General features: G+C 44.9%; 1 protein-coding gene across 1 annotated transcript; it reads right to left on the minus strand.

Annotated features, from left to right (window-relative positions):
• Positions 1–989: 989 nt before the first annotated feature.
• pard6b (par-6 partitioning defective 6 homolog beta (C. elegans)) lies at positions 990–20,383 on the minus strand. Its single transcript, XM_079181107.1, has 3 exons — positions 20,114–20,383; positions 18,339–18,561; positions 990–4,921 (listed from the first exon to the last, which is right to left on the minus strand). Exons 1-3 carry the CDS (start codon positions 20,174–20,176, stop codon positions 3,981–3,983), a joined length of 1,227 nt encoding a protein of 408 aa, XP_079037233.1. The 5' UTR covers positions 20,177–20,383; the 3' UTR covers positions 990–3,980.
• Positions 20,384–21,852: the final 1,469 nt, after the last annotated feature.

A 21,852-nucleotide genomic window follows, 5' to 3' on the forward strand; every position in this document is an offset into this window, starting at 1 on the left:
AACACCACATGGAGCAGACGTTGTAAAATATATCCGGTTAAGTTATTCGTATATGAGCTCTAAACGTTACGCGAGGTGAGACACAGTTCGCAGTTTTTCACCGCTGGAGCAAATCAAGCGCTCCCAATGAAAGGAAATGCTGTTCCTGAAATGTCCTGCAGATGTCATTAAAACACCACAATGAAGATAAAGTAACAACTACTCAGTTTATGGATGTACTTCACCTCATATGCTACCTAGGAGCAGCTTCAGTGATATTACTGTCGGAGCCATTTATGTGAGTTTAGTATTTAGTTATTTTAAACATAAGATGTTTTGTTTAATTGTTCTAGATGTTTGCTTCTTTGGATTAGATTTTTTTTTTTTAAATCCATTTAGATAGCTTTTTCTTTTGATAGTTATTTGTTTAGTTTAATTATTTTGTGTTGTTTGGTTTACATCGTTTTTTGGTTTGTTTGTTTTTATTCCATTCATAAATATATATGTATAAATATACACATTTATAAATATATATATAAATTAATAGAATCCTATCGCTGCCTCTCCTGCTCTGGTAAAAAAAAACATTGGCCTACTCTAGTGCATGCTGGTCCTGAACCTACCTATATATATATATATATATATATATATATATATATATATATATATATATATATAAAAACTACATATAAAAAATATATATATATATATTTCTAAAATATAATATATATATTAAAAATAAAATAATGAATAGTTTTTTTTTACCAGAGCAGGAGAGGCAGTGATAGTATTTCTTTGTTCTTTTGTTTGCTTGCTTGTTTTGTTAAATAAATCATCAGAAACACAGAATCCCGTACAGACAATGAACTCTTGTCTGCGTAAACCCCAAACCGATGGTGCATCAGTGGCCCTTTGATTTAAGTTTGTTTTTGATTTTTTTTTTGACAAATGTCTACAACAATAACCTTTAAATTCACAGCCGTTTCTATACATTGACAGACAACAAACAATGAATATTGCTACACATTAGTTTATTTCATCCAGCTCTTCCGATCAGCAATTACAGGTGTACATCTATTTATTCATCTCCAGTTGAATTTTAAAACATTTTCATTAAACGTGATAAAAATGTACATCATATATATCATCGATATGAAAATACTGACAATCTTCTTTACAAATCTATACCATTGGATTTATCTGGCAAGCAAAAATCATTGCTCGGTCACTTAAAAAAAACAAAATCGTACTCAAAGCAAAACAAGTAGCCTGTTTTGAAGTTCTGCTAATACAACAGTTTCTCTCCCACAAAATAATATTGATAATTCACAGTATGGGGGAAAAAAAATAAAAAATAGTAGTGTGACGTCTTATGCAGACTCTCCTGTTGCTTTAGCCAGAACAGTAGAATCACCTACTGAAATCATCTCCTATTGGGCAATAACATCTACCGGGAGATTCACGACCAAAACAACAATCACAGAAAAACAATTCAGTTATAAAAAATAAAGTCATAAAATGTGTTCAAAGGAGGAAAATATGCAGACGCATGATTAGAGAATAAATAACAATGGTTACAATCCCAGTGTCCATGTGGTAAAGTTAGAAATTAAGAAAATAAATTAACATTGATTTCTAAAAGTCTTCCATTCTGAGTAGTGTTCATAACCGTTTCATGTCGGGAATGACAGAAGACAGAGTCCCATCAGCACTCTTGTGTACCATAAAAGACAGTTCTACATATAGCTTGAAATACAACAGTGGGGGCACATTGCGTTGGATTCCAGTCATCGATATTCACCGTCTGATAAGCTCATTGGATATTCAAGCAACAAACAGAACTACAAAAGGTTGGACATTAGCATGATGGGGATCTGTATGAATGTACCGTTTCATTGCAAGTGCACATGGGTTCAGATGAAGCCAATAAACATTACTCTGGGTGTGTGTGTGTGTGTGTGTGTGTCCACCATGTTTCAGCCAGTGAGATAAAAGCCATGCTATAGTCAATGGTATCACTTTTAACAAGAGCGCAAATGCTGAAATGATATGAAGTCTGCTTTCACTTTCGAGAGGCAGTTAGCAGCAGCATGTAAAGTTAATGGATATATATATAGTTTTATATATACTTTGAATAAATGTTATGGATCGGCTTTAAGAACAGGAACCAAAACCGTGCCAGAATTGCTTCTTCCTGTGGAGAACGTTTCATGGGATCAGGAGCACACGTTCTGCTATTTGATTGGAGTTAAGTGCAAAAATCCCACAATGAAAAGCTGCACTGTGAAAATGTGTTGGTGAATCTTTCTGATGAATTTCTGATTCGTGTCTCAAATTTAGACCTGGGTCTGTCAGTCCAGATTTAGCTGAGAGGACGTTCGTTACACACTTGTCAAGGAAAGCTTTCGATGTGAATACCAAATACAGATCAGAGCCAAGACGTACCTGCCTCGCCTTCATCAAACACAGTACGTCAATCAGTTTGTGCCAAGTGCACCTGCATGGTTTTTTGTTTAAATATGACTCAATCTGACCAGGGCTTATTTTGAGATACAGGCGGTTTCTCTGTTGTCACTGAATGAGTCACCAACTCATTTCTGTAGTTGTGTTTGCTAATAGCGCTACAGTCCGGCTATTGATCCGCCGTTCAGGCCCAAAGACAATATTTAGTAGCATCATGAATACAGTTGCTGCGTTACATTCTCTCCTTGTGTGTCATTGATTGAATTCAGTGAGAATGACGATACAAGAAGGAAGCGGTGCAGAAATACTGCAGAGAACACTTTTCATATGCAAATGTCTCGTGACACATCCAAGTGGACTCGGGGCCTGGAGAGAGAGAGATGAACGTGTTGTAAGAGCGCTGAGATGAGATGTATCGAGTCATGATCCAGAGAGAGGGGAGAGGGAGATAACCAAAATATTAAAACCACATTCACATTGTGTCACTGGTATTCATGCAGCAGGGGAAATAGCCCTTGTCGTGGAAAAGTAGAGGGAGTGCAATGAAGGAATGAAGGAATCATGAGTTAGGCCCATGTGACTCGCGACTTCCAATTGGTCAGATGAAAACTGGTGATAGTCACTTGTGAGGTACAAGTATTGTGTAAAATAAACAGAAACAAATGATATAAAACACAGGCGTGATGGTGAAGGGATTTTCAAAAAAGACAAGTTGCCCCCAAGAATGATCAAAGAATCATCAACCTTTCATTATCAGTCATTAACACAGTGAAAAGATGAGGGAAAAAACAGCTAATAACAGCGGTTAAAAGCATCTGAGCCGACAAAGAACTCAGACTTGTTTTTTTTTTAGTTGCTTTTTCCTCGTATAAAACTACAGTATTATTGCAGATCTCAGCACTCGGACGATTGCGCGGAAAAAACTGTTTACCGGTCGCATGCTGTGGTCACCTGGGGGAAGAGAGGGGGTCATGACAAGGCAAAATAATAAAATAAACAGCCACAGATTGTCAACAAATGCTTGAGCTAACATCTTACTTCAGTGTGTGTCCGTTATAGGGGGGGTGGAATCAACTTGTTAACTTCATGTATTCATGGGACTGACGATGAGGATGTGGTGTCTCATCTCTGCCCTCTTGTGGACGCTCAGCGTAACAACAGTTTCCAGGTGCAAAACAAGTGCTTGTAGTGGTTTAGAAATGAAGTGGAGGGTGCATCACATTACACTTCTTCTACACTTTTTTTGTCTGACATTTTTGTGCCTGCAGAACTGGGGGGGGGGGGGGGTCACCACTATGGCACACATGCGTGGTTATTGGCATGTAGAGGAGAAAACTGTGGAGTGTTTGACATGGAAATCATCGGGTGTCAGTGACATGAGACTTAATGAGTACACATTGTGCTTCTCAGGTACAGTCGATGTTTGATGGTGCAGGATGTTCCCGTGTTTGATTAGCCGATGACCATGACTCCCCCGTGTGTGAGTAAAGTTTGTCTCTCTCTGGCTTCCAGTGTTTAGTAGCGTGCGAATGCCCATCCTACAGAGTTATGACGGTGCCATCCTCCTCCAGACTCCCCCTCTCAGTTGCTCTGTCTGGGGACGGCGTGGTCGAAGGGGCGTTGACGTAGCTGAGCGACCCGCTGCTGCCGCTGGCCGGCAGGGCGCCGTTGGCGTTGATGGAGAGGGCGGAGGCGGTGCGGAGGTTGAGGTGCGGCTCGTAGCGGGGCAGCGAGGGCATGCTGTAGTTGGACGGGGCGCGCCTGATGGCTGAGGCCTCGCCTCCCACCTCGATCACCAGGTCCTCGTCGTCCTCGTCGCTCTCCAGCTCCCCGACGGGGAAATTCTGGATGATGTGCGACGGCACGGACGCCACAGCACCGACCCCGCCTTGCGACGAGTAGCCGTAGTAGCTGGCGCCGCTGTCCGACGAGCGCCCCGAGCTACCGGACGCCGTGCCGCCGCCGCCTCCTCCTCCTCCTCCTCCTCCTCCACTGCGAACGACATTGTTCCGCTGGTTGGCGGGCTTGACGGTGATGATGAGGTTGTGACTGTTGGCGATCATCATGTCCGTCACCTGGTCCAAAGACTTCCCAGCCACCTCGATGCCGTTCACCTCCAGCACCTCGTCGTTGACCGCCAGCAGGCCGGTGCTCTCCGCCAGCCCGCCGGGCACCATGCGGGAGATGAATATCCCCGGGACCTTCTCCAGGCCCTGAGGAGTGACCCGCACGCTGGAGCCATCCCGGATGTAGAAGCCCAGCGGCTTCTCCTGGCCGTGCTTGTACAGGCGGACGCGTCGGTGCGTCTCAGGGAGGATGTCCACGTCGATGATGGAGGAGACGGGGCGGAAGTCCCTCGGGAGGCTGATGATCACCGGCGGCTTCTTCCTGGTGGCGTCGGGCCGCAGGAGAACCGCCGATAGCACCGTGTTCTTCTTCCTGGTCAGCGAGTTGGTGCCAAACGTGTAGTCGGCTTCCTCTGCAGAACACACGATAGAGGAAGTAGAGGAAAGAGAAGTAAGGAGGAGGAAGAGGGGACACAGATGTGGAACAGAGACAGAAAGAAAGGGGAAGAGAGGAACAAAGAGGATATCAATTAACAAAAGCTGGTTCATTTCCCCGTTAACATCCCACCAGGCTAATTACACATCAAGGATGACACTCTGTTGCATCATGTCGTTTCAGGAGAATGAATAATGTTATGTGGTGGAGCAGCTCGCAGCCTGCAGGGTGTCTGTGCCACACACACACACACACACACACACACACACACACACACACACACACACACACACACACACACACACACACACACACACACACACACACACACACACACACACACACACACACACCCCTCCCCCCCAGGTCACACTGATGCAAAACGCCCCACCAGCCAACTCCAATTCCTTCATTGGCGCTCTTTCACAAATAACTATAGTGTGGTTACGTGTTAGTTGGGAGATCTTAAGAGGTGCTGGTGGGTAGATTTGTTACCTTTCCCTATTTTAAGTCTTAATGCTAAGCTAAGCTAACCACCCCCACCCGAGGCTGTAGCTTCATATTTAACGGATGGATGTGAGAGTGGCGTTGATCTTCTCAGCATGTTCCCCCAAATGTCGAACTGGTCCTTTAAAAGATACTTTGTCACCTCAGTCCCAGGTGAGAGACAGATAACAAAAAGGTCAAACCAAGAATATCACGGTCATAATTTCTTTCTGAATGTGTGTTTTTGCAGATGAAGTGTGTCCACTGTCACGCTGCTGTAGAGATATTAACAGTAGACCAAGAGCTGGCCCGGTAACAGAGGGAGAACCTAGACCGTGGTTCCCTAATAGTTAACCAGCATAATACAAGCAGCTAAACATTAACATCTGAGACTTTCATTCTCTTTTTCAGATTGTTTGTCTATTTCTGGTGTTATTTTCAACATCTTTTCTTTTGAATACGTCCTCAACTTTTTCACCTTCTCCACACGCCACACTTTGTTTGCTGTTTTCACAGCACTTTGTGAACTCTATTTTTAGATGAAAGCTCTCTATAAATATCGCTCTGGCAATCTTGCACTGAACTGAACACTTCTCTTCGCTGTTTGTCTCTCCATTCTGAGTACGAATGTGTGTGTGTGAGTAATCTGGGAAAACATCCATTCGGGTTGGCTGATGAAGATTCCCGGCTCTCAGGTTCTGGCCCCACCACTCCCTTCTCCATCTTTAAAACCAAAACAAAGGATCAACTGTCCCGAGGACGAGCGGCGGTCTCCCGTTTCGGTTCCCATGAGGCACGGGTCTAGTGTATACACACTCGCTTCCCCTATACCAGACATGAGCTTATGAGCCAACAAGTGAAAAAAAGAACAAAGATATAGAAACAATAGCTTCATAAGAACCTGAGAGGTCAAAAATGCAAATACAAAAGTTCCACCCTCTCATGCTCTGTTCCTGTTCAAACTTTCTGCACGTAAACACTGCCAGAAAAACAGCATTATGCAAAATAAAAAGGTCGTACAGGTGGATATCTCTCACGCACACGCACTTCTTGCAGTGCAATGGACACACGGCATGAGGGGACGCTCCACATCTAACTTTTTCTCGACTAGTTTTCATCTAAACCAGCCCTCCACCTCCAGCATATGAAAGGCCAGACCTGACAATAGAGTTATAGTTGAGCAAAGAGAGTAGGACGGCCCCTCAGGGTCACTCATAGGCGCACAAGCACCGCAGAGAGATGCCGTCCTGGCAGCAAATGGCACAAGTATGCATCTTCCTGACCACAGCATGTGGAAACCCCGAGCACTAGCGGAAACAACATATGTGAGCACACAGAAGCAGGTGTTCACTCACACACACACACACACACACACACACACACACACACACACACACACACACACACACACACACACACACACACACACACACACACACACACACACACACACACACACACACACACACACACACACACACACACACACACACACACGATCTGTGGTTAGCGATGAGGCCTGAATGCTAATGAACTGCAGCACTGAGACCCGACACTCAGAGAAGCCACAGCTACATTATAGCTCATTAGAGCCTAATTGGCTACAAAGGCCTATAGGCGAGGCGCACTACAAACACACACTGCTCCTCACTTGGTACAGTGCAAATGACCTGATTTTGTGTCCACATTTTGTTGACACAAAGGACTCGAGGAAAACACGAGGCCACTTGTCCCAGCGACACTAAAAATAAAGCGCTGGATGACATATTTCTGTCTGTCAGTAGACGACTGAATTTGTTGTAAATGGTACAAAGCAACGAAAAGGTTCCTTTTTTGGACGATGGAAGGAATTTACTAGCAATTGTATTTATTGTTGATTAGTATATTCCATAAGAAGCTCCCAAGCACATTGCGGGAAAAATCTATCTTCAAATATTTCAAACTTTTAATTTTAACATTATAAGAACAAAAGGCCTCCCAAAATCCATCAACAGCCCGCCTACGAGTCGTGTAACTGGCCTCCATCTATTCTCTCAGCCGATTGTTTGCAGTCAAGTAATTACATCTTTTAATTTGGTAGAATTATGATGGTTTTACATAATTAAAATATATTATTTTTTACACACACACACACACACACACACACACACACACACACACACACACACACACACACACACACACACACACACACACACACACACACACACACACACGTTTGCAGTCTAAGTTATTGTTGCACACCATGTTGTTATTAGAACTTTTTGATCCTGTTTAATTGAGCCATGAATTCACGCATATGAATATCCGCCATAGAGAATTTTGCAAGTCGAGAAAGTCTTGTATTATTAAACGGTTGAAGACTGTGAAAAGTATTTACGGTCTGATGTGTACTACAGAGTCTTCATGTCTCAGCCTCTGCTGCTTTTGAATTTGACCTGTAATTTGACTCCGTCTCTTGCGCGTCCCCCATCTTTGGTGAAGTGAAGTGCAGTGCAGTACTAAAATCACGCAGTGCCCCTTTAACTACCGCAGACTAACTCTACGTGGCTCTGTTGGCTTCCTTTGCCAAAGCTTCTCATCTCCTCAGACGAGATCTGTGATACTATACACCTGCAGTGTATCAGAACCACACTTAAGGCATGAGTCACAAACCATGAATAAAAACACAAACCCCCGCCCCGTGCTTGCCATGGCTCCGCACAGGTCAGGCATTCCAGCTATGCAGAGGCTGCTTTGATTTCCCACACTTTGAATGGAGTCAGCGAGGCAGTGAAGGAGAAAATGACGACCCAGCGCACATCGTCACACGCGAGGACACACGCGGCGATGCTCAGTCATTCCTCTCTGTAGTATGTGACCAACACGCACAACTAATGCATCTCTATCCGGACACTGAAGGGGCCGCGACAACGCTGCCTAAGGAGAAGAAAGCACTTGCGCACAACTGGCGTGCGTCGGTTGAACACATCCTCTTCCTCGGTGCTCTATTCTTCACACACTCTTGGATGACATCACTCTGGACTTTGGGAGCCAACATTAATGGCTCAGATTAAGTTGTACTGCGGGCATTCAGAACACGCCACAGCTACTGACATGTGACGCTGCCTACTTACCTGGACCAAAGAATATTACAGAAAATGTGTTTTACAGATAGAAAAAATAATGTTTCATGCTCAAAAGATTTCTTTTGTTTTTTTAAGTGTTGAACACAAATGTTGGTCTGTGGTGTCGCACATTTTTTCAGCACCACTCCCTCGCGCATGCACCTGCTGCAGCGCTCCCGTTACACCCACCTCTTCAGTGACGACGACGCAGTACGACAAGGCCCGGGTCTCCCCGTAATATAACAATCCCTGACCACAGCGATGACACCAACAAGCCATCACTTCCTGGTACTTGTCCTGCCCGCTGCTGAGTCACGGAAACCCGATACATGTGTATAGGTGAAGGAGCTACGTGACATGTGATAAGTACAGTCACTATCACTTCTACAACTGCTACTGTCACTGGCACCACTGACTCTACAATTAGATTTCAGGGACTTACGCAGCGCAATGTGAATCTTTCTTTGTATGACACAATAACCCACCACTTCTCTACGTACTACAATTACAACTAGTGACCTATGGAGCATTACAAAGAAGGCCACAGCACACAGGTGTATTTATCTCTGTCTCGTCCAGAGACTTGCTTAAGTAGAGCTCCAGCTAAAAGCTTTCTGAAAAAGGGCTTTATTTTTTTCTAATGGATAACAGCTGCTGTCAGTGAAACCCCGTCTCCAGTATCCAAACATAAGAACGCGTCTCAAGGACCCGAGTAGGAAAAACACAAAGTGAAACGACAAGCCGCTGAAGGTTGCGGTGTTCTGGAAACAGTCGGGTTTGTTGATGAAAGGCCTGGACGTTCACCACACAGCCGGTGCCACGGCGTTCCTGACACGGAGCGATACAAGAAGAAGGGGGGAGGAGTGTACGTGTGTGTCAATGAGTCGATGAGAAAAAACAGGGGTGGTGTGAAACCCCCCCCCCAAAAAAAGTCTTGAAAAGCGCAGGAGAGACAGATATACAGCAAATATAAACAGTGGAGAGAGGGAGAGAGAAGAAAGGAAAAGAGAAGGAGGAGGAGATAAAAAGGGAGGAAATTCCCGGAGGGTTACTATTCCTGGTGTGGTGAGCATACCTCCCTGGCACAGCCAAGATAAAAAGTGCCTTAAAACTTGCTGATAAGACGGAGGACGAAAAGATACGGAAGGAAGGAAGGAAGGAGGGAGCTCAAAAGGGAGAGTGCTGAGAGGAAAGGACGCAATAAGGACAGCAAGAAAAACAGAAGCGGTGTGCTGATGTGATGCTGGAGAGTCCTGCAGAGGTGCGAGGAGAGCCGGAGCGAAGACAGTGCGTGCGTGTGCGTGTGTGTGTGTGTATGAGGGAGAGATCGAGCTGACAATTTGAGGAATTGCTTATTAAATCCATAATTCAAAAGACCTCAGAACATTAGCCTGCTTCTAGGCTTCCTCATATAATCTCTTTCCTGAATTCTCTATTACACTCATCTGTCCTGCTTTATTATTCTCTCCTGGCAGGAGACATTTATCACAAATAAATACATAACCAGAAACGTATCTACACTGTGGGAGAAACCAGCGTTAATGTAGCGGTATGCGGTGCACAAAGTAACACAGCTTACGATTGGGGTTGAAGCAGAATGAATAGACTTTATTTGCCAGTCTGCATTCATGTACAGCACTTTTCTGTGTGTTTGCATCTCGTCTGCATTATGAAGCCATTCCATCAATTTATTTTGTGCTGACATAAGCTTGTCTCTCCTTCCTGCAATGCCTCCTCACCCTCCCATTTTTCTCCCTTGTGTCCTTCACTCAATCTGTCCCTCAGTGTCTTTAGTCCACCCACCTTGAAGCAAGAGCCTTTTTTTTTGTATCTCTCCACTCTCTGTCTGTCCCTCTTGGTCTTGCAGATTCTGCTACTACTAGAGGCCAGCGTTGGGACAAAAGATGTAGCGCCTGGAAACAGGGGTTAGTCTAGGTCAGTGGCTGGATGATCGGGACTGGGACTGGGACTAGGACTAGTGGGACAAGTACGGTCTTGTTGAGGGACAGAGAGACGTTGAGAGTAGTCAGTATGGGACATGCAGTGTGGAGCAGGGACATGCCTGGGGCTGAGGCTGTATCTGAGCTTGGGACAGGGCGGGAGCGGGGGCAGGTCACCCGGGGACGCATGTTTCAGTACCGGGTCATAGCAAGGAGTCTGGGGCGAGGTCACTAGACCTGGGTCTGATAAACCGAGCCTTCTGCGCAGCCCTGCTTTGCGTATCCTCCAGGAGGAGGAGGAGGGAGGACGAGATGAGGGGGAAGACGGCGGAGAGGAAGGGAGGGAGGCGCAGCCGCGTGAGTCTAGTCTCACGAGCCTGTCGCTCAAACGTCTGAACAGGGACATTACGGGGGAGGGACGAGGAGGGGGACTCTGTGTTTGTTGCTCTGTCCTGCTGTCAGCATCTGGCTCTGGAAGACAACACAGTCAACCTGCAGTTAGATCACACCACCGGGACAAACTTCTCATTGCCAAGATGAACTTTAGGCCGACTGCAATGTTAGCTAAAGCAATGAAACATTACATATTTGATCAAAATTCACCAGTGCAATTAAAACCATACTGACTTGCCCATATGTACATTGGTATGAAGACCACTAAGTATGCGCACCAATGTTTTTCCCGCTCAGCCCATGGACTTTTAAGATTTTCAGCTAAATAAAATTTACAAATATAAAAACCTCCATAGATCAATAGATCATAAGAGAACGAGTCACTTGTTTGGAGTTGGAGGAGTCCTGTCAACACTTTTACAGACGTCTCTTTTACAATTGTGACTTTTTTTGGGCTGCAGGGGGAACTTTCTGCATAAATACCACATATGTTTACTGCAAAACAAATTGGCACCGCCGCATCCAGTTCTTATTATACATCTACGTCGGTGTAGCATGAAAGCTATCATTAGCATTAACATGTTAATGATAGCTAGCTAACTAGCCAGGCCCTTAACAACTTAGTGCTTCATCTATACACAGCGTAGACGAGCAAGTTGCTATCACAAGATGGTAAGTCATCAACACTGATTCACTGGATGTTGTAATGCACTGATAGCTACATTTCCAGTCCACAGAAAGAAGAGGCTTGTGTTAAGTAAAAACGAAAGACGGTGTGTTACAGCTTAAAGAAGAACATTTGAGAGTGCAGTACTTCTTTAAAAAGGTTACTCTCCATACTGGTCTAAGTTCTATCAATTTTTTATAACTTCGTCAAAGTGTAAAGAGTGTGACGGTAGAGAGGATGAGGAGCAGATAAACTACAAACGGTGACAGTTAGGCCACAGTGTTTGGGAGCTGCATGTTGAAGCCTGCTGACTACAGTGCACAGCCATCCAGAGTAGAGATACTGGAATAGAGTGCTGAAAGAAATTCACAGATAAGCATCATGATTCATATCTATATCACAATATATAGCACCAAGCCCAGGGGACAGAAAGAATGTTTTTTAATAAAAAAAATCTGTAAGAAATACATCCGTTTGCCCGCAAGCCAAAATAAATTAAAAGAAAGATACCACCTTATGTATTCTAATGAGACTTTACATTTGGGTGGAAACCAACTCCAGTCATTGGGTGATTTCCATTTGTTTGAACTCCTTTCAGACTACATCCATCATTTTAAATACAAATAGATAACTATATTCTCTTTGTTCAGAAAAATCGACCAGCGTTTTCAAAACCAGTGACATGAACTAAAATGGCCAAAAACAAAGGCTCAACTGTTGGGAAGAAACATGTGGGCGAGCATTTATGATAGGTCATTGAGTCCCAAGTGAACAAAGTTCAACATTCTCAGTAAAAGCATGTCACACATTCACCTGACAGTCAGTAAACACTCCTTCCTGTTCCTAAGCTGCATTTATAGAAACTTTTACAGTTTGTAAACAATGATGACGTGCCAAAGTGTGTGCATGTAGTTTAGCAACGGAAGTACGGCGGAGTGCAATAACTTCAAACACAAGTCCAGTGGTAGTCAACACATTTAATAGCTTGCAGCCGGTGTTTCGGTTTAACAAGTGACTCTAGGCCATGTTAAAAACACGATCAGAACATGTAAGGTGTCCCCGTAAAAGCCTTTGATCAATTTGAAATACATACGTATCCGTGTTTATTATCTACAATCATTTACCCAAGTTACTACGAGCCACCACGGACGCATTCGGCTGAAAGTCACCGGTTAACACGGTCACTCGTTGAACTGACACACCTGTTTCTTAAAGCTTACTAACAGCTTGCCTATATCTTATGATGTCTGCTGTAAAAAGGGTCTATATAGCTCACTTCCTTCTACCTTTCCCTCTGCCATCTTTGTTTTTCCAGTTTCTCTCTTGTGATTTGCGGTGGTCAACAGCCCACCAGTTTGCCCACTGCCTCATCCTCCCCTCCACCTTTCTCCTCCCGCATCGGTCCAAAGTGCCGTTTATCCCTCCTTTCTCAACCAGTCTGTGTGTTTTTTTTCTTTCCAGAGCTAACCCTGTTTCCTTCCCTCCCTCTATCCATTCATCTTCTCTCAACAACTCTGTTATAGAGACCGTCAGAATTTCCCAGCTAAGAGAGGCGCCCCCCCCCCCTCTTCTCTAAGCAACCCTGCCTCCATCTCCTCGCGGCCTGCCTAAAGTCTCTTGCAGCCAGGTTTCACAGGGTAGAGAGTAAGGCTTTTTAGCTTCCCAGGCTGTGTGCTCTCGCTTGTTTTGAAATGTTCTCCGCTTTCTTTCCTTCTTTCTTTCACTCATTCTCCTTTGCTCGCTCGACCGCTCACCGTCCCCCCCCCCCCCCCAAGTTGACAGAGCCAGGCTCTGGAGCCGAGGGTCCGGTCCGGTCCGGCCTCCTGTCCTGTCTAATCTAGCCGGCAGACGTGATCAGAGGCTGGCCACATTCCATCCAACATGCCCCCTCCCTCCATCTCTCTCCCTCTCTTTATTTCTCTCTCTCTCTCCCACCCTCCCCAGCTTGGGCCTCACTCTGCATTCCTCCCTCACTAATGCTATTCCCACTATCCTCCTCTCCCTCTCTCTTTCTCCCTCCCTCCCTCTTGCTGCATTCCTCTCACACTTACACTACTCCCTCTGCTTTCCCCACATCTCTAATTACATGCCTTGCCTAAACAATGCCTTATACATTACTCCCTCTTTAATACGGTTTACTCTGTCTCCCTTTCATCCTTCCACCTCTCTTATTAGGCCTACGATATGTTCCTCCTCCACACATTCCTCCTCCATTGCTTTGAGTCTGTCGTTCCCTCACAGCATCCTAGGGAATGATTATCATGTGGAAAACTTGACATCCAAAGCAGCGGTGGTTGATTTCTATTATTTTCACACATCATGCTAAACTTCTCTCCAGTCTTCCTCCATTACACCTGCCAGAACTCCGTCTCCCTCGCTTTAATCCTTTCATCTCGAGCTCGGCATAGTAAATCTCTCCCTCCTAACATGTTGTGGCGTCAACAATTATTCTGACTGTTTTATGCCGGGTCTCTTTCATCGGGTCTCTTTCATCCAAATCTTTTTCCATCACCACACTGTCTTCCTGGTTTCGACTGGCTCTTTTTGACTGTCACAGTGTCACCCCGTCTCCTCCACTGTACACCTACCTCCCTTTCATTACTTAGCAGATTCGGTACCTTGCTTATTGCACTCAGGAGTTGCTGCTGTTATCCTGCTCCAATGCTTGTTTTGCAGGGCGGGTAGACTTTGTCCGTGTTGTACTTTCACACTGTACATTTCCTTTTCTCTGGCTGGATGAGTCATGGGCTGGTTACTAATTACAAAGATAGTCCCTGCTGGGATACGCAAATACAAGCATTCCTGTCCCTCTCCATACCTGTTTTCCCCTCTACCATACCGGGGGACGAGTGACGGGCCATTCAGGACTGAAACTGTGTGAGCGATGAGCAACATCACAAAACAAACCCACGCCCTGAGAGAGACTGCTTGAAAAGCTGCTACCGCTACACGGGGGACAACCTAGAAACTTTGTGTATGTTGTGCGGGTGCTAACGTTCTAGATGACAGACGCAAGCAAACAACATCACTTCTGGCAACCATGTTTACAGCCAATCAAACACAAACCTGGGCATCGCTCAGTTTCCACTCTGACAACAAGGATATCCACATATGACAACAAGGATAAAAAAAATTTATTACTTTAAATTGTGAGGAACTTTTAACTAGTTATGTAACAGTCTCAGTTTAATACAGATGCTTCTATGCGACCGACATAAGTAAACAAGACCATCAACTAGAAGATTGGCTATTTTCTATATAGTTTTTTGTAATGCATGCCATCGCCGCCACCGGGTCGGATTCTGCGTGAAATCTTGGGAGCCGTAACCAACACCACAGTAAAATAAGAGGCTTCCAACAGGACTCTAGTGTTTGGAAACCCTAACAATGAAAGGACCTCGTAGTAGCTTTAAAAAGAAGCTGACATGGACATTACTCAGTTGACCACAACAGTCTCTGTTTACACAGAGCTGAGCAAAAACAGTGAGGACCAGGAAGTAGCTCCTAAAAACTCTCATCTAATGTGCTGCCTGGACTGGGTGTCATTTACATTTTATTGATTCTGATTCAGAGGGTTTGTGTAGTGTCTCTGACACATACACTACTCAAAGTAGCTACAACTACATGAGGATATCAGACGCACACAAATGATGGATTAAGTTACAAAAAGACAGTTTAGACAGACCTTTAAAAAGGGACAGTTCACCCCAGAATCAAAAACACATATTTCTTTCCTGTTACTTATCAATCTAAATTGTTTTGGTGTGAGTTGGAGGTACCGGACATAGAGATGTCTTCCTCCTCTCCAATAAAATGGAAAAAAATACATTAGAAAAACTCAACAGTAATGTCTCTTTCCAGAAATCATGAGCCGGTTACTCAAGATAATCTACACACCTTTTTGTGAGCTTTTTAGCAAAGGAACTATTTTCTTTCTAACAAACTACACCTGCCAGTGAAGCTTGGATCTGGGTGTGTCCCACCAACCATATCACCACGCAGAAGGAAGCATCTACTACTCACTAACGCGAGACAGCAGGAGAGGTAAATATTAATGGTGTCCTCCTCGGCTGAGCTATAATGTTAGCTAGCTCAGTGGTGCTAGGTCAGCCGGTCCATGAGGAGATACATGCTTCCTTCTGCACGCTGATGCGGTTGGCGGAGGTAGTTCCTACATGAACCTGCTCACAACAAGGCCTGCGGGTCATCTTGAGTAACTGGGTCACGATTTCTTGAAAGAGACATGACTGTTGAGTTTGTATGTTTTGAGCACAACAAGCCAAGTGTCATTTAGTCCAATTATATTGGAGAGAAGGCCGATATCTCCTAACTCACACTAAAACAATGTAGATTGATAAAAAGCCCTACAGGAGAGAGGAAAAATATGTATTTCTTATTTTAGGGTGAACTGTCCCTTTAAGATAGTCTGTGTTTTCAAATGCTAGCAATACTGCTCCCAGCATGCTTTGCAGCTCCCATCAGACTCATGCAATGTTAATCCGACTATGAACAGGCCTCTTCACTGCTGCCATGACAACCAGTAAACAGTGGAGGCCTCACTGCTCAATATTCATCCACGCATTGCTCACAGGTGGGGGCGGCAGGGTGTAAGGGATCCCCCGGTGCTGTTGGGTTATATCGGTGTGTTGAAGCAATTTAAAAAATGACCAGCACAGACACAAACACTTCCTCCATTGGTCAGCAGTGAACAATACGGCGTTAATGGCTGGTCAGTGATGTAGCGTTGATGCATAAACAACAATGTGGGCATTATTCAAGAACCACATCAGAACAATAGAACAACAGACACTCACAGCCTAACAGCCATCCCTCCATCCATCCATCGAACCATCTGCACATCAGTGAATGAACAGAACTCACAGAGCACCTAGCCTTGGACAAATATAATGCACTGCCCAAAATAACCTCATACGACACGCATGGACTGAACCATGCCGGGAATTATGTCAACGGAAATTGTCTGTCGGAAACCTGTTTGCAATCCCTGAGACTGGAGATTCAGTGTTGTTTCTATTAGCTCCAAACACATTTCCCAGACATCTGTGTAATGAGATTGCACTGAGCTATTCCATGAAGGCCAAGTTGTGACAAACTTGGGCCCACACCGCTGCCTTGTCTGAAGTCCTGCTCTTATACAATGATGAGCGATCACATCACATCTAACTTATCTAATACATTTACATAATCGCTCAGTTCTCAAAGGACACAGAAGTAGTCTGATGTTGTTAAAAGCCAGTTTGTGACCATGAGACTGAAGTGCTGCGGTGCACTACACACAAACTGGTGTAGAGCAGAACACTGTGGTGGGGTGGCACAGGTGTGACCCCTCCACTATGACCTTCATAGTTCTTCATTGACTCGCCTGATTACATGAGGGTTTTAAAACAAATAATAATAAAAGAACTCTTTTGGTGTAGGGTAATTTGACAACAAACAAGATCGTGGAAGACTTAACATTAAAAGAATTTCTCCAAAAAAACTGTCAGTTCGACTTCATGTTGCCATGAGCTCGGATTGCAAAGATGTGAGACACTTTCCACACACACAAACAGAACCATCGCTAGAGACAATAACTGCAGAAATATAATAACTAAGCGGCCAATTTGCTGCATCCGCACACTGTAGAGCCCTTAAAGCTGGGACCAACTGGTGCTTAGCATTAGGGTGAAGGGGGGTCTGCAAATCAGGAGGGGAAACCGGGGTCTGAGTGCAAAAGGGTCTACAGGGGGCAGTGGCTGAATTAGTGTGTGTGTGTGTGTGTGTGTGTTTTGTCTTTGTTCAATCTTGCTGTGCGTGAGTGCCGGACTGATGTGTGATGCCTGTTTGCCTGCATGACCGTGTGTTTCTGTGTGTTTCCATGTGTGTGTTTGTGTGAGCAGCAGCGAGCCCAGCGTGGGGCTAGTGTCTGGGGCGTGTAATTGAAACACGGTCCCATGCAGCGCTGCACGGTGACCCCACTAATCTCCTCCTGACAAAGTGGCTTAGACTGTATAGGGTCATATGGCACAGGGAGACAGCTTAAACACAACAGAACACGCGGCCCGACCGGCCCCAGCCCGCACACCCCGGGGGTCCTCGCTGCATTCAACAGGTCACGCTCTGCAACTCATTAGGCACACTTCAAAAATCTTTTTTTTTAAATATATGTCGCCCGATAGAAACAGGTTTACGCTAATCCCTAAACACGTGCAAACAATGACTAGCAAACTAACAGTCATGAGCAAATATTACAGCAACCACAAATTCCAAGTACGCACCAAAGAAACAGGATATGCTAATCGGACAAGTACCACCATGGCAGTTTGACTATTGGTGGTCAGAGAGAATTGAGGGGGAAAAAAATTAAAATATTCATATTCTCTTTAAATTGACTTGTTTTTTGTTTTATCCAGCCCTTGCAGAGAAATTGCCTTTGGAAACAAACACTGCTTCTCAGCAAGGTCGCTGACCTTTAGCTATATGGGTCAGAAAGGGACACCAGAAGACAGCTAGAGAACAGGGGTGATGACAGCTCAATGAGGACAAAATACACCAGCAGCCATCAACCTGAAGAAATGAAACGGTAATGTGATACCGTGGTCTTTCATAATCTTACCTTTTTTATTATCTAGACAAAATACACAAAGCTTAACAGCAAATTTTCCCTTTCAACGGCCCATCTCGTATTTCTAAGCTATACTATTCTGAGATCACAGAAAACTTTTGTTTGTGTATCCATCAGAAAGCAGATCTGCCCCAACAAACTATCACTCTTTGTTCCAACACTTCCCCCGTGCTTACCTTTCCTCTGCAGGAACAGTCTGAGCAGAGGACTGGCAGTAGAGATGGCTTTGTGGTAGTTATCATCATTGTTGATGGGCAGCAGGTCGCCGTGGACGTCAGCGTAGCCCACCAGCAACTCCACGTTGGGGATGCGATGCACGTGCTGCAGGAGGCCGTAGAACTCATCGAAGCGGCCCGGCTTCGACCGATCCAGCGAGAACCGACGGAACTCTGCGCCAAACTGGGACGGAGCAGACGGGCACACACACACACACACACACACACACACACGTGAGCACAATACAAACACACATGGATATAAAGGGTGCTTCAGATACCGATTAATACTGGGCCAAAAGAACTGCAAGACAGCCGAGATGTTGTGAAAAGCCTATGCTTCCAATATATGCACGCATAATTAAGAAATTCTGAAGGGGTCCGAGGTTTGAGGCTGTGTCTGATACGTACACACTGTTCTGGTAGCCTAGCTAATTTCAAAACCACTGTGAGCTATGTGCAAGAGTCTGTCATCCATGTGGACAAGCCAACGCACCACATGCGATGAATTATTAATGCAGACTTTGTGATACGTGCGTATCTCTATGTTTCTGCGTTTGTGGATGCAGTGTGTTCCTGACTGACCGGCATTGTCTAATGGAGCTGTCTTGACAGAATGTTTGGTATTCAGCTGTAAGAAAGACTGTGTTTACAGCAGCCACACATTCCCACAACGCTGGCTCATGAGGAACGTGGTGATCACTGTGGTCTGGCCCGATCAACGGCTGCAGATGCATAATCTTTAGGCAACTGTTTGGGTCCCATCGGTGGTGTTGACGAGAAGCACCAAGTGTTGTGGTTACGGTTGCCCGGTGCTGACAAAAGATGATCTACAATTCACTGCCAACCTGGACACACAGTCACTCTGAGGCATTTTATGCAGTAGCACAAAGCAGAACTACATGAACTATAGGTTGGGAAACAAAGCAGGCCCCAGGCCTGTTTCTGGTAAGTACCCGCATTCGGACGTGAGTAGACAAAACATTTCAAATGACCCTGGACTGCTCTGGTTTGGGAAGAAGCTGAACACACTGAGAGAGTATTTTAATTACTTTGTGTAAAGCGGTTGGAGGGGAAAACTTACATTGTGATTGAGAACTATTAAGATAGTGACAGAAACAAATCGGTCGCAGTTAGTTTATCTTCATGTAGCTCTTACAAAGTAGTTTAGAGCAGCGCTGAGGCAACATTCCTCAGCATGTGTGTCTAATCATGCCACAGGACAGACTGTCGCGGAAGGAGACACGAGCCTGGCGCAGGCCGTATGACACCTCTACGCACAGGGAAACGACCCAGCGAGCAACTCTTAACATGTCATGCCGGGCTAGTTTCATATAAACGTATTATGTTCACTGCCCATGGCGCTATTGTGGCCCGAAACTTGACTTGAACTTTGAGTCAATAGATGTTACGTGAACAGGGAGGAGCGGCGGAGGAGGCTGTGACAGGTGACAAGAACCTCCACCTTCAAACTTAACGTTACTCAGAGCAACTTAGAACAAAACTAAACGCCACGGTTAACGTAAAGTTTGAAGTATGGCGAGCTACCAGCGGGCTAGTCAAGAGGAGGGAAAGCCGTGTTGGCTAGTTAAGCTTTAGCTTGAATCTATGTCATTTGTGCGACATCATAATTCGCTATCAAGCCACTTAGCCGGCTAAATTAGCAGAGTTATCATCATGGGGTTAAGACTACAGATACAGTAAACTGACAAGAAACTCTCCACATGAAACGTTACCTTGCTCTTCACCTCCACGGCACTCAGAGAACGGTTGCTCGGCACTCGGTGGTTTTTGTTCATGTTTCGCTAGCAGCGGGACCGCCGCCAAAGCACTCCTCGCGCTCCTGCTGCTGCTGCTGCTGCCGACGCCGCTCTGCGCTGTATCCCAAAAAAAACCGTGTGTATCCACCAGTTATTCCAGTAACACGGGCTGTCTCCGCCACTTCTCGACGTCCACCGGGTTGCGTTGTTTCTCCAAGAATGCGACAACGGCTGCCAACCAGCCTAGCTCACCCAGGAAACTTATCTCATACTTGCCGCTGCCAATGTAGCTACACCACTACTATGTACTGTGTCTATCGGGCTGGCTATGTCTCTCTCTCTCTCCCTGTGTCTGTGTGTGTGTGTGTGTGTGTGTGTGTGTGTGTGTGTGTGTGTGTGTGTGCCTGGAGAGCTGGCGACACCACGAGACTTCAAAATAAAAGACTCGGTGTTTCTCTCACCCTTGACTTCACAATAAGAGTCCTTTATTATCCAGTGGCAGGTACTCCCAATCTTGCTCCCAAATTGACTAAAATACTACACAACTTGTTATATGATCCCACCCATAAAATAGGTTTGAGCTCACGACAACATGTAATTGTTAAGTGTACAAAAGTGTTAACAAAATTGATTTGTCATTATAACCTATTACACCATGTGTGATATTGTTTGTATATTGTTAACACATGGTGTAGAGGAAACATATTGTAAAACAATCGTTATGTCAAATACAGATAACATTTATGTGGTAGTAAATGTTATGGATGCAACTTGTTTCTTATTGCATAGTGACATCTTCTGGCCAAAAGCCATATAGGCCTGCTGCTGCTGGCTACCTGCCCAGCAGTGTATATGCACACACTTATATACAATAAAGCTATAAAGCAATAAAGCCATCAGTACAGTGATACACCAAAAGATGTTAGAGCTATGCCAGTGGTCATCATAAAGCACCTGTATCCATAAAAATCGGTTCAGTTTTTTCTCTCTCTCTTTCTAAATACCATTTAAAAAATGTATCATACTATAAAATTAATCAGATTTATGGCAGCCGCCCAAATGTAAGTGAATAAATAGATGGTTAAGCTGGCAAGGTTATCATAATCTATTAGTACTGGCAGCTGTTCCCAAACTTAATGTCAGGGCCAGTAACATTAGACTAATGGGACGACACTCCAGCCATCTCCATACCCATTCATGCTCCCGTCGGTTCTGTTTTCCCTGCCGCACACTAACTCTCCTGTCATCTCACATCCAGCCACTCCCTCGTCAGCCCTGCAGTCCTTTTCACTCATTCCTCCGCCAGACTGTCTGTTGTGCTCATGCCATAACTTTCCAGCCTTTTGTTGCTATCTGGTTTGGAGTTTTGCCTGTTTTTGACCACGAGTCAACGTGAACTCTTACGTAACAAGCTCGTCTCCGTGTCGTGCATCTGATTTCAAACCTGGTTGTGTGGCATAATCAGGCACAGAAACAAATGTTAGGTGAATATTAAGAACTTGAACCATAACATTACAAAAATATGTGATCGATACCTTTTTGATGTTGTATGGTAAGAAGAACTGCTGCATTTATAGAGCACTTTTCAACCTTAATATTTGCCTCTCATTCACTCATTCACACTCACATGGTGGCAGAGCTGACATGCAAGGCACTGGCCGAACCATCTGGAGCAACTTTGGGTTCCATGTGTTGCTCAAGGACACTTTAGCATG

The sequence above is a fragment of the Pholis gunnellus genome (assembly GCF_910591455.1).
Source record: "Pholis gunnellus genome assembly, chromosome: 2".
Lineage (NCBI taxonomy): Eukaryota > Metazoa > Chordata > Actinopteri > Perciformes > Pholidae > Pholis > Pholis gunnellus.

Coding starts and splice junctions, on each gene's coding strand:
- pard6b (XM_079181107.1), bottom strand. CDS start 20,176: ATGAACAAAAACCACCGAGTGCCGAGCAACCGTTCTCTGAGTGCCGTG. Junction 18,562..20,113: donor CCGTGGAGGTGAAGAGCAAG/GTAACGTTTCAT, acceptor GCTCCGTCCCAG/TTTGGCGCAGAGTTCCGTCG. Junction 4,922..18,338: donor ACTGTTCCTGCAGAGGAAAG/GTAAGCACGGGG, acceptor TGTGTTCTGCAG/AGGAAGCCGACTACACGTTT.